The sequence below is a fragment of the Macaca mulatta genome, chromosome 4 (genome assembly GCF_049350105.2).
Source record: "Macaca mulatta isolate MMU2019108-1 chromosome 4, T2T-MMU8v2.0, whole genome shotgun sequence".
NCBI classification, from domain to species: Eukaryota; Metazoa; Chordata; class Mammalia; order Primates; family Cercopithecidae; genus Macaca; species Macaca mulatta.
Genome location: NC_133409.1, coordinates 106,104,340 through 106,117,798, shown reverse-complemented (window position 1 = coordinate 106,117,798; position 13,459 = coordinate 106,104,340). Strand labels below are relative to the sequence as shown.

Genomic DNA, 13,459 nt, shown 5'->3' with positions numbered 1-13,459 from the left:
CACAGACCCACCCCTTTTTGACTGTTCAGGAGTAGAACATTAATAAAGCCAATTGGCCCCATTGAAGATCAGGCTGCTGCCTTTGGCATCACTGTCACCATGTTCAGTCCAGCAGAGCTACATGTTCACAGACCAACCAGAGTCCCACACAGACCTCAGTGTTCTGCTTGCAGCAGCCAGACCTACTTCCCATTCATCAGTCATATAAAGGTTTTTGTTAACAGTTTGGTAGTTGAAATCATGTTATGTTCCGTGATATCAATTAGCTATTCCAGGAAACCAGTGGAAAGATGTTACATTAAAATAACTCGCTGAAATATTTCATTTGAAAGACTTTAGGAGACAAGATTTAGAAAAATCTGTGTAAAGTCCCTGTGTTTTAGTACTGCTAGGTAGCCTACTACTAGTAACCATTTTTTATCATTTAAAAAGTCGCCCAGGCACAGTCGCTCACGCCTGTAATCCCAACACTTTGGGAGGCTGAGGAGGGCGGATCATGAGGTCAGGAGCTTGAGACCAGCCTGACCAACATGGTGAAACCTCATCTCTACTAAAAATACAAAAATTAGCAAGGCGTGGTGGCGGGTGCCTGTAGTCCCAACAACTCAGGAGGCTGAGGCAGGAAAATCGCTTGAACCCAGAAGGAGGAGTTTGCAGTGAGCTGAGATTGAGCCACTGCACTCCAGCCTGGGCAACAGAGTGAGACTCCATCTCGAAATAAATAAATAAATAAATAGTCAGCAAATTTGAAACACTTACATATTTTATTTTGAAACCCTTACATCTTTAGAACACACCTAAATCTCCAATGTTAGAATATATGTTTTAATACATTAGCATAAGTACTCAATATAATTCATACATGCAATAAGATAACCATGGAGATTTTAGAAACAAAAAACATTCATAATACAACAGAAACATCCTTCCCCAAAACATTTGTTATTATGGCAACTATATAAAGTATACTTCTAAATGTTTACTCCCTGGAAGGTTCTATGAAAAATAAAAGTCTCAGTGTGATGAGATTATGGGTTTTTTAAAATTAAAAAATTTCAAATGGGAAAGATGATTTACCATATTATAAACATGTGAAAAAAGAAATCAATGCAAATTGATCAAGAAAACAGGACCAAAAATATTGACTGGTTAAAAGAAAACTAAAGTTAAAAGTATGAATTCAAGCTTAATAATATTTATTTGTTTAATACAAATATATGCCTATGTAGTAAGTGCCAGGGACTGTGCTAGTGATACATAGATGGAAAATCACAGCCTTTTCTATCGTTAAAATTATATTGTTTTATAACATGTACTGACAGTTTTTCAAAAATTGACCTTTATTTTGTAATCTGTTTTTCTGACAGTGATTCTATAAAACTCAAGCTTCAGTCTTTTGTAAGTCAGCCTCTTTATCCTTGGCTTGGTAATTTGGTATTTACTTTCTAGTAAGATAAACTGAAACAGAAACTGGAGACACTGTACTTTATGTATAATCTCTCATTTAGTTAAGCAGCATTAGAACATTGCCAGTTAGCAAATGGCATCTTGGGGGTTACTCTACACCCCTGCTCTACTCCCCAACAATGAGGCATACTGCTGAGGGTTTCAGTTAGGAATGTATTCATTTGCAAGTAACAGAGAACCTGTCTAACTTGAGCTTGAACAGAAGTGTTTCAGTCTCTCCTGGTAAGTCTGGAGGCTGAACTTATTCAAGGCCTGCCTTGATGGGATTCTCTTGGCTTTTTCTGATGCCTGTCACCTCAAGGTGGAAAGGCTGCTCCGCACCACTAGCCCTCACATCTGGATGCCACGCTGGAAGAATGAGGAAGGGCAGGGAAAAGAGGCTTTAGCATTGTAATCTGTCGGCTTCAGCAGGAAAGCCAAGCTCTGTCTAGAAGCTCCACCTAGCACACTTAGGTGCACACCTCACTGGCCAGATCTGGGTCATGTGGCTGCTTCAGCTATAAGTGTGACTGGGAAAACTGCAGCTTTAGTTTTTTAGGCTTCACAGGGGAGATCATGAATGGCTTTGGTGTTTAACTAGGCTAATGTCTGCCACAGTACTTTCTGCCATTTGCATCCTCTTTTATGACAGCATAATGCCTAGTAAAGCCAAGAATGGGGTTTTATTTAAAGAATTTGCCATGAAATTAGGTATATTTTTGGTGCCCTACTCAATCACTGGAAAGTTCCTGAGGTCTTTGACAAAGGAAAGAGACTCAGTCCTTTCCTCCCTTTTTAGTTGAAAGGAAGAATCATCTTAGGGCCTTCTACCTTCCTTAATCCAGTCCAGGCCCTCCTTTGTACATTTTGTCAAGCTATTTAAAAAAACCTCATCTTTTCCCTTCTATTTTCTCTCACTGTCTTTGACTTTTTTCCATTTGAGATACATAAGAGGTCCTAATCAGTCTTACGTCTACCCCAGGTCGGAATAAAGAAAGCCGTGTGTTTGAAGTGTGAAAGCAGGTGAAATAAAGAACCATTGTGTTGAATATCTAAGGCCTTTGAAAGCATTCAGAAGTTGCTATATTTTTGATGGAGGCCACTTCTAGGGCAAAGATAGAAAAGCTAGTATGTTTGAGTAAATGAAACAATTGAGCAGGTGCCAATTACTGCTTAGGCCTTTTCTTAATTTTCCAGTGAACCTATGGAAAAAAGATAGTTGAGTTCTGTTAAAAGAAAAGCTTTACGCAGATTATATTTAACAGGGTTTCGTTGAGCCAAGAATATTTTGAGAATTGGGCAGCCCCCGAACCAGCATAGGTTCAGGAGGACTCTGACGCTGCTTCATAGTCACAAAGAATTTATGTACAGAAAAAGGAAGTTAGGTACAAAAACGGGAATAATCTAATGGAAGTAAGATTGGTTACATCTTGGCGTTTGCCTTGTTTGGACACAGTTTGAACAGTTGCCTGCCTTAATTGGCTGAAATGCTGTGATTGGTCCAAGAGTAGGTTACAGTCTGTTTACGTATCTGGTTAGGTTACAATTCACTATGGATGGAGAAACCTTTAGGCTGAACTCAAAATATGTAAGGAGGTAGCTTTAGGCTAAGTTTTCTTTCTTTCTTTTTTTTTTAAATTGAGACAGAGTCTTACTCTGTTGCCCAGGCTGGAGTGCAGTGGAGTGCAGTGATCTCAGCTCACTGTAACCTCTGTCTCCTGGGTTCCAGGGATTCTCCCGCCCCAGCCTCCTGAGTAGCTAGGATTACAGCTACTCAGCCACGACAGCCAGTTAATTTTTGTATTTTTAGTAGAGACGAGGTTTCACCATGTTGGCTAGGCTAGTCTCAAACTCTTGACCTCAGGTGATCTGTCCACCTGGGCCTCCCAAAGTACTGGGATTACAGGCATGAGCCACCACTCCTGGCCTTAGGCTAAACTTAATTTAGCAGTTTATTGCACAGGTTTGGAAACGGAAGTTAAGAGAGAAGCCAAGTAATATCTCCAAGGCTACCCGTCTGTCAGGGTCAAGATTAAAACCAGGACAATCTGGCTCTAAAATACATACTTTCCGTTCCCCAGTTTTCCTCGTTGTCCTCTGTGGCTCATTTGTCTTCAGTTAAACTTGCTTTCCCATTAGCTTTCGTATTCAGTCTCAATGTTAAAAAACACTCCTATTCAAATTGATTATGTCTCTTTATTTCCTAGTGAGTCCCAAGGTCCCAGGGTGCAGCATTAGCTATGTATACCCTGGAATTCAAACATGACTAGACGTGTCCGGAAGCCTATGGAAGGAATCTGGCAGGGGCTGCTTAATTATATAAGTTAACTGGCATCTTCCTGGGAAAGAAGTAATCCTACAAGAAGAGAGTAGAGGCATGCAAGTTTACTTAGCAGTCAGTGTCACAGAGTAGGGGGTTAAGGCTGAGTGACAAGCAAGGTAATTATTTAACCTGTTTTCTGATCCAATCCCTAGGGACTCTTGGGGCCAGGAGGTTGCCAGTGAAGGTTCCAAGTGCCTTCACTAAGATTTCCACAGGTCATCGGGTGTTCACGCAGAGTCAGGAGACTCCGCAGCTTACTGCCCAGGGCCCTGTGGGGGTGAGTCACCAGGGCTTGGGTGCAGGCATTGGGATCCTCAGGAGATTCATGGATCTGGAGTCAAAGGGTAAAGGCTTATACATTGAGTGGCCAAGAAGGCTGCTTCAAAGTACATTTGAGGGAGCAGTTTGCTTCAGAGTTCCTGAAGTTAGTGGGGGGACGTGCTTGAGGGTGATAGAGTACTAAGTTAGTAATGGGAAGTAGATTCAGGGAAATACCAACACATCTGCATAATTCTCAGTTGCCATATTTGCAAATGTATCAACAATGTAATAAAACCGTTTGAGCAATACAAAACACTTTTTGTTTCATTATGCACTTGCAACTATTAAAATTAACTGACAGTAGAATTTATGTAAACATGCAACCACGTACTACTTTCTTTTTAAGTCATTGTCAAAGTTAGAAGCAAAGTTTTTTTCGCATTAGGGTCTAGAGACTCTTCTGAATTATTTCGGCTATGTACAGTTAGATGTAGCCTCCTAAGCACAATGCTTTTCAAAATTGTGCCGCTTTGGGATTGAGAAATACTGTCATTTGGTCCACATTCCCATTGGGCTAATTATAAGTTACATTTGTTCCTAAATTACATTACTCACTTAGTTTGAATAGTTTCTCTTGAACATCACCTGGAAATCTTTGATGTTCAGGACTGGAATAATTCTTGAATCATCCATTCAGTTAATATTTATTGAGGGCCTCCTGCACGCTGGTCCTTCTGCTTCCAGAATTGACGTAGAGAGAGGTGAGAACAAAAACAAAGGGCATATAAATAAATAAAATTTTAATAAATTTAGGCAATAAAACTTCACCAAGGTGGTTCGAGAGGGCTCTTTGAAGAGGTGATACATTTGGTGAGCCCTCAAGGGTAAAAAGAATCAGCCTTGTTGTTGGTTGGGAGGAAAGTTCCCTATCTCACAGGCCCTTCTACCTGTGAACATCTTGTCTAGTCATTAACAAATGTTTAATAAAACCGACAAAATCTCCTGGCCTTGGGGAATTTATATTCTTTTTTTTTTTTTTTTGAGACAGAGTTTCGCTCTTGTTGCCCAGGCCAGAGTGCAATGGCGCAATCTCCGCTTACTGCAACCAGGTTCAAGTGATTCTCCTGCCTCAGCCTCACAAGTAGCTGGGATTACAAGCATGCGGCACCACGCCTGGCTAATTTTTGTATTTTTAGTAGAGATAGGGTTTCACCATGTTGGTCAGGCTGGTCTCAAACTCCTGACCTCAGGTGATTCACCTGCTTCAGCCTTCCAAAGTGCTGAGATTACAGGAGTGACCCACTGCACCCAGCCAGGGAATTTATATTCTAGTGGGGGAGATGGACAAACAAATACATAATCTATACAGTCTGTCAGATGCCGAATGCTGTGGTGAAAAATACAGCAGTGAAGGGGGAGTAGAGAGTTCTGGGGTAGCTGGTAAAAGTGTAAAATCAGGTGGGTGGTCAAAGGAAGGCTCACTGAGAAAGGGAACTTTGACCCAGAAGTGAAGATTTGTGATCTAGCTCAAAGGTTGGCAAGCCTTTTCTATAAAGGGCAGCTAGTCAATATTTTAGGCACTGGAGGACCACACAGTCTCTGTTGCAACTTCTCAACTCTGCCATCGTAGGGAGAAAGCAGACATAGACAATATGTGAGTGAATGGGTGTTGCTGTGTTCCCATAGAGCTTTGTTTATGGACACTGGTGTTTATATTTCATATAACTTTTACATGTCATGGAATACTATTATTCTTTTGATTTTTTCCCCCAGCTGTTTAAAAATAAAAAGACAATTTTTGGCTGCTGGCCATACAAAAACGGTCAGTGGGCTGGATTTGGGCCTTAGGCCATATTTTGCCTACTCCCAATCTAATGCAAGAGATTCTGTGTTCCCTTTAATTGCTTTGTATGGTGTATAGTAGTGTTTGAATGTTAAGGTGAAATGCACTCTTCATCCTTTTGGATAACCTGCCTGTTCTAGTTCCAACATGTTGGCTGTTGCTCTGTGGAGTAGATTAAGAAAATTCCTGTGTTTATCCAGTGATAAATATTCACTCACATATATTAAGTTTATGTCTTACAGCTTTTATTGCCAGGCTCTACTGTGCAGTAATAGCTTTTATTTTCAATCCTTCATCATAATACAGTATTTCTGAAGTCATTTTAAGTAGCAATTAAGAATTGCATTTGGGTGCAGGCTATAGAAAACTGGATGAAGAGTGGCTTAACTTATTAAAGGTTTATTTGTCTAATACAGAAAGGTATAGATAGGTTGTGCAGGAAGAGACTGGGGTGGCAGCTACAAAATGTCATTAAGGACCCAGGCTACTGTCTTTCTGCTTGGCCATCCTTAGCATATAGTATTTTCACATACTTACGGCGTTTGTTTTCACATTTGTGAAATGATTTCTGCACCTCCAGGCACCATATCTGCATTTCTGCAAGTAAGGAGACTAGAGAAGGGCAAAAGTCTGCTTTATGTTTTCTTTCATTTAAGTGAAGCCTTCCCAAGGACTGTCTGACCCACATCTCATTGGTCAGAACTGTATCATGTGATTCCCTCTAACACTAGAGGTGTTTGGGTAAACATGATTTTGTAGCCAAGCACATTGCTTTTCTAAGTAAAACCAGGCTTCTGTGTTTAGAAAAAGAGGGAGATTGGTTACTGGGTAAATAACTACCATTGTTTTGCTTTTAAGGGTGTTTAAGTAAATTTAAAAAAAAAAAAACCAGGTGAGTTGAAGGTACCTTCCACCCATGGATAAAATGATGTAAGATGAAGCCAGGCACAGTGGCTTATGCCTATAATCCCAGCACTTTGGGAGGCCGAGGCAGGCAGATCACCTCAGGTCGGGAGTTCAAGATCAACCTGACCAACATGGAGAAACCCCATCTCTACTGAAAATACAAAAATTAGCCATGTGTGGTGGCACATACTGAAGACTGAGGCAGGAGAATCACTTGAATCCAGGAGGAGGAGGTTGCGGTAAGCCGAGATTGTGCCTTTGCATTCCAGTCTGTGCAACAAGAGCGAAACTCTGTCTCAAAACAAAACAAAACAAACAAACAAACAAAATGACATAGATGAAAGCAGTGACTGTTGGCCCACAATTTACTTCTCTTCTATTTGCTCAGGAAATTCCTTTTGATATTGATTGTAAGATGCATTTCATTTCAGAAGAGTTGAAGTGTGGGGAGAATAAAAAATTCATTGTGTGAAGGAAATGATTGTGTATGTTATGGTTATTTGGACTCTGGAATTAAGCCCAGCACATGAAGTGCCCTTGATGGCTTCCTGTTGCCTCATGGGAAGCCTCTCTGTTACCTGGGCCCCACCTAGTAGGCTGGCTGGTGTCTTCCTCTAAGTTCCTGCTTCCTGAACAGCCTGCCCCCGCCACCCTAGGTTGAGTGCTCCCAGTTCCAGGTTATGTTCACCTCTGCAGACCTGACAAACAGGCTGTGGTAGTGTGACACATCTTCCTTCCTGATGCTAATGTCACAAACATCCACTTGAAAACTTCCTTCTCTGGGTTAAGTTTCTCCTACCTTGTTATTTGGGTGATTTGCTATAGTACTAGCTAATTTTCTAAGGTTTTAACTGTTTTGTTTTTTTCATTTCTTCTTTTTAAGCAATCTGCCCTTTCTTATAAGTGAATTATGGAAGCCAGTGACTCAACAAAATGCTTTGAGTTCTGCTTCATGTCACACTGGGAAAACGTGATTTGTATAAAACAGGGCATCTCTGTGGTATGTACTGCCATCCTCCAAGCTGTTCTGTGGAAGCTAGGGTGCCACCTCTCTCTCATTGCAATACATTTCTTCTGTTTACTCTTTTGAATATTAACACATTTATTATAATATTCAAAACATTTTAAAGTAAAACTCTTGCTCCCACGTTGTGTCGTTACCCAATTCCTGCTCCCCCAGCCCTTGGTTAACCGCTTCTGTTAGTTTCTTATATGACCTTCAGGAATTTTTTAAAACAATATAAAAACAAGCAAATATGACTGTGTTCTTATTTTTCTCCATTTTTTTTTTAAAGTGACCTTAGTCTACATATAGTTCGGCTCCTTGTTTTTCTTTTTAACCTACTAATATGTCTTGGAGAGCTTTTCATAACAGCGTTAACAGTACATACAGAGCTTCTCTTTTTTTTCTTTATAAGCTGCATAGTGTTAAGGTGATCTCTTTAAAGCACAAACCTGGACATGCCTCCTGGTCATCAGATTAAAAAAATAGAGCATATATATATTGGTTTGGCACTATCTGCCATTTCAGGTGTCTTCTGGGGGTCTTGGAATGTGTCCCCCATGGATAAGGAGAGACTACTGTGTTTTCATTCCATTTCAATTAGTTAATAGGTACTCTTAAGAAGGTAGGCAACATTTTGAAAACTGCAGATGGATTTGCAGCTCCTCAAGAGCACATCTGACCCCTAGTGACTGAAGAAGGAAAAGTGAAAGATCAGAGGAATGAAAAGGGTTAAGAAACAGAGTTCAAAGTAAGATGATATTCGTTGTTTACTCTCACGTTAGAAGTGAAGAACATTTTTCTCCTGTGAATTGATGAAAGGATGCTTTCATGGTAGTGGCTACAGCTGTGGAATTTCTGAAGAAGGCTGCTGAGGAGAATAAAAATGTTGCTGCTGTCATGAATCAATGAAATGTCGACATCTCAGATGGGCTATACATGGTTTTCAGATGGTTTTGGGCAAAGGGAGCTTTTATGACTATAAATGTCAACTTCTTGCAAGGGTGCGGGTGGGGTTGGGGATGGGATGGGGAGTGGTTATGGCCCACTGAGAACTAAGTCACTCTCTCATCTCATAGTCCATTCTTTCCAAGCCACCTGGATTGTGCTCTGGAGTTCTGGGCAGTCTAGGTTGAAGAAATGACTGTGTTAGTGACCAGGTGCGGTGGCTCATACCTGCAATCCCAGCACTTTGGGAGGCTGAGGTGGGTAGATTACTGGAGCCTAGGAGTTTGAGACCAGCTTGGGCAACATAGAAACTCCATCTCAAAACAGAACGACATCATCAAAGAAACAACTGTGTTGGGACTGGCTTAGTCCTCCACTGGGTATCTAGTGAGTGGACAGTGTGTGACACCTACATAAATCACCTCTTTTTATGTATCAATGACATAAATCTAGTTCAGTTTGGAAGTATATACCTACTGTTTCAGATAAGGATTTCTACTTATTTGTTTGTCTTCTCTCTTTAGATAAAGAAGAAGCAGCAAGATGTGGTTAGATTTCTGGAAGCCAACAAGATAGAGTTTGAGGAGGTGGATATCACAATGTCAGAAGAACAGAGGCAGTGGATGTACAAAAACGTCCCCCCGGAAAAGAAACCCACTCAGGGCAACCCCCTGCCCCCTCAGATATTTAATGGCGACCGATACTGTGGAGTAAGTGGCTAGACTGTTATCATGCTGTTTCTTTTTATTATTCAAAACACATGTCACTTAGAGTTCAGGTGGGTTTTTCCAGTGAAGACTGTGACTTCACCCAATGCCCATTCAGGTCCGCAAGTCTAACAGAGGGTGAAGTTGAGAAGGGATGTGAGTCCAAGGTTGTGGACTGTGTATGTATGTGCAAGGGCTGTGTGGTATGTGAATGTGAGTGCACATGTGTCTGTCGGTCTGAGCTCTGTCTTTGCTTTGGGAACAGCAGTAGGAAGGGAAGCTCTGTGTGTGTGTGTTTGTATGCATGTATGTATGTGTGTATTCTGTTCTAAATTTTGAAGCATTAAAAATAATCATTTTATTATTAAATTATTAATCAAATTATTTTTTGATTAATACATTTTAGGGGGCAGAGTAGTAGAGGGGAATAATTATCTTTGAATATCCCTTTATGGTATAAATAACTGCTAATAGCTGATTGTAAACCAGAGTTCCATTTCTTATGATAATGAGCCAGAGGGATGATTAAGAATATCAGTGCACCTCATATATGAACATATATTGAGTGCTTTCCTGCTGCATGTAGCATAGGAGAAGATGAAGAAGTCACTTTCATCTATTTATCTACCTACTTTCTTACTCCTTAGGTTAAGAAAAATAGTTGAGGCCGGGCGCGGTGGCTCAAGCCTGTAATCCCAGCACTTTGGGAGGCTGAGACGGGCGGATCACGAGGTCAGGAGATCGAGACCATCCTGGCTAACACAGTGAAACCCCGTCTCTACTAAAAAATACAAAAAAAAACTAGCCGGGCGAGGTGGTGGGCGCCTGTAGTCCCAGCTACTCGGGAAGGCTGAGGCAGGAGAATGGCGTAAACCCGGGAGGCGGAGCTTGCAGTGAGCTGAGATCCGGCCACTGCACTCCAGCCTGGGCGACAGAGCGAGACTCCGTCTCCAAAAAAAAAAAAAAAAAATAGTTGAGAAACTTCTGTCTAAAGAGTAAGTTAGGATTTGCCTTTTTCCATATCTCTGAGTATCTAAGTCAGTGTTTATTTTTGGACCTGTACTATAGTTATTTAAGGACGGTCTAAAGAAGAAGGAGCCACAGAGCTGAGATGCTTGAGATGAAATAAATACTAGGCTGTAATTGGCATGGAGGAAAGGAATAACAGAGAGCCTTTGGTGGCTTCAAGGAAAACAATCCCTTCCCCCACGTGCATAATGGAGAATGAGGAGTTGCAACATAAAGCCGTGTGTAGATTATACAGAGAATTCTTACCTGTAGCATCCTGAGGAGAATCCTGAACATGGCGTTAGACATAACTGAGTTCTAGTTCTGCCTTATGTCATCTGGGACAGCTTTGGAAAGTTACTTATCTTTTTAAAAGCCCAAGTTTTCTTATCTTTAAGCAAGGGATAGTATCTGTCTTACTTTGTGATAGTTTCGAAAGCATTTCTTAAGCATATTATTATATAAAAATGAAGGCTGTTATTTTATGGGATTTCTAATATCATTATTTTATATTTTATTGAGAGAAGTGTGTGGTAACCAAGGGTGTATTTTATTCATGATTAGCAAGGATATAAAATGTACTCTTGTGCCTGCAGACCTAAATGATGTAATAGCTGAAAATGTTTGCAAAGTATACAGTTCAAAATAAAATAAAGCTGTAAGTCAAATAGTGCTAGAAGGCTTAAAACAAAAATCTAGCAGTTTTCTGTCCTTCAGACTTCGAGGCGATAAAAATGCTTTTCTTTTTTTTTTTTTTTTTTTTTTTGAGACGGAGTCTCGCTCTGTCACCCAGGCTGGAGTGCAGTGGCCGGATCTCAGCTCACTGCAAGCTCCGCCTCCCGGGTTCATGCCATTCTCCTGCCTCAGCCTCCCGAGTAGCTGGGACTACAGGCGCCTGCCACCTCGCCCGGCTAGTTTTTTTTGTATTTTTAGTAGAGACGGGGTTTCACCGTGTTAGCCAGGATGGTCTCGATCTCCTGACCTCGTGATCCACCCGTCTCGGCCTCCCAAAGTGCTGGGATTACAGGCTTGAGCCACCGCGCCCGGCCCCTGATAAAAATGCTTTTCTAGTCTTAGGGTTTAATGGTAGTTTCTGGGTACAGAATTCTAGGTTGGAAAGGATTTTGATGATATTGATTCAGTGTCCCCTAGTTTTCAGTGCTACAATTGAGATGTCTAATGCCGTTTTCCTTGATTGTTTATATGTTTTTGTCAGTTTTTTCTATGAAAAATTTTAATCTCTTATTCATATATGTATTCACCACATCTTTTGGTGAATTACTATGGTATGAGCTATTTTTCATTCATTGTGCTGAGTGCTTGGTATGCCTTTTAAGAAATTCTGTGATTGCTGATTACATGTGTTCTTATATTATTTTTTCTGAAAATTGTCTCCCTACTTTTTTCCTTGTTCCCTTTCTCTTGAGTGCCTATTAATTTGGATATTGGATTTCTTACATTGATTTTCTAATACTTTAATCTTTTTTTTCTAATGTCCACCTATTTGATTTTTGATCTTTCTGAGAAAGCACAAAATCCTTTCAATGAATTTTTGTCCTTTTCTCCCCATTTCCTGCTCTGTGATTCTTTTTAATAATGTTGTATTTCTATTAAATAAATACAAGATCTTAACTAAAGATATTAAATATGATTTGTTTGAAGTTTTCTTCTGTTACTGTGTTGTTCCTGTTTTCACTGATTTTTTTTTTCCACTTTGTTTTGGTTATTTTTCTCAGGTGGGGTGGGCTTTCCTTAGATGTATGTCGATCCTTGTCTTTTGTTCATGTAAGAGGTGAGACTAGGAAGCTCACTAGAAGCTGCGTATGTGTCTTATATGAATGCAGGCTTGTTTCCCTGTGGGATGCCTCAGTAGCCTGTTAGCATTCTCATTGCAAATATTGATAGTAGTATCTTTTCTCAGTAGGTCCTTTCTCAGATGATGGTTTAATTTTTCCAGAGAATGGCCTTTGAGTCTCCTACTTTGGGAATCTCTACCTGGCTATTGGAGTTCTGGACCTGTAGGGTGAGGGAAATGGAAGGTCTCACTCTCTAGCATGCAGATTTTCACTTCCTATCCCTGTTTTCAGTCTCTCTTCAGTGCCCATGTGTATACGTTTTTTTGCTTCCCTCAAGCCATGTTTATTATTAATGTATTTATATCTTCTAGCTCCTTCAAGGAGCGTGAGGCATCCTGGGATCTAACTGCTGCTTATACAGACTTTCAAACAATTTTTCTGTTTTCTGCTTTTGCCCACTCACCGTACCTTCACAATAGATGATGCCTCCAGTTCCTGACCTTTTCTGGAGCCCTACAGCTTGCTTCTTGTTGATAGTACTTCTGCAGACATTGAGTTTTGACCATTCTCTTTTTTCTAAGATCTCTCACCATTTCTCTTCCCACTTACTGCTTATTTTGTGGTTCAGGCCTTTAGATCGAATCTCCTGGCTCTATTTTGAAAATCTTTGTTGTTTTGTTGACTTACGGAGAAAAAGGAAGTAGAGACATCTATGTTCTATCATCATAAAAGCAGATAGTGCTGTTTGAATAGAGGAATATATTGAATGAATAAAATAATATAATGTAAAATACAGTTAATCTTACTCACCTTATTTTTATCTTTTTATGACTTCTAGCTCTCTATGTATCTTTGCCCTTTGGAGTCTGTGGAAATTTTTTCAAGTAGACTCTCTGGGAGCTGGTTAGAGGTTTATATTGTATATTGATTAGACTGTGCCAGGTAAATGGCATCTTCTCTGCTTGAACGGTGTTAGTCCCGTGGTGGTGGTCACGACAGTTGTTGGCGTACGCACCGTCATCATAGTCTGTTCTGGTGAGAGTTTTGAGACAGTGTCGGCTCTTATCAAGGTTAGGTAAATTTGACTTTGACCCAAGCATTAGAGGGCAACTAACCACAGGCCTTGTTCATCTCACCTGCTTCTGTACACCTTGCTTTACCTAGTGGTAGTTTCTGACTGGTCTCATCTGGTTGGTTAACCTGTGGAAACCTACTACA

General features: G+C 40.5%; 1 protein-coding gene across 4 annotated transcripts in view; it reads left to right on the top strand.

Moving 5' to 3' along the window:
- SH3BGRL2 (SH3 domain binding glutamate rich protein like 2) overlaps positions 1-13,459 on the top strand; it is a 71,636-nt gene that overhangs the window by 34,817 nt on the left and 23,360 nt on the right. For 2 of the 4 annotated variants that reach the window (XR_013416312.1, XR_013416311.1), the window contains exons 1-2: positions 7,663-7,779; positions 9,255-9,440. Coding sequence is in view for 2 of the 4 variants with exons in the window: in XM_028847398.2 (XP_028703231.1) it covers positions 7,690-7,779; positions 9,255-9,440 (276 nt within the window). In the remaining 2 variants the exon portion in view is untranslated. Of the gene's footprint in view, positions 1-7,662; positions 7,780-9,254; positions 9,441-13,459 lie in introns of those variants that run through there. The other 2 variants (XM_028847398.2, XM_015136833.3) reach the window with 2 other exon arrangements.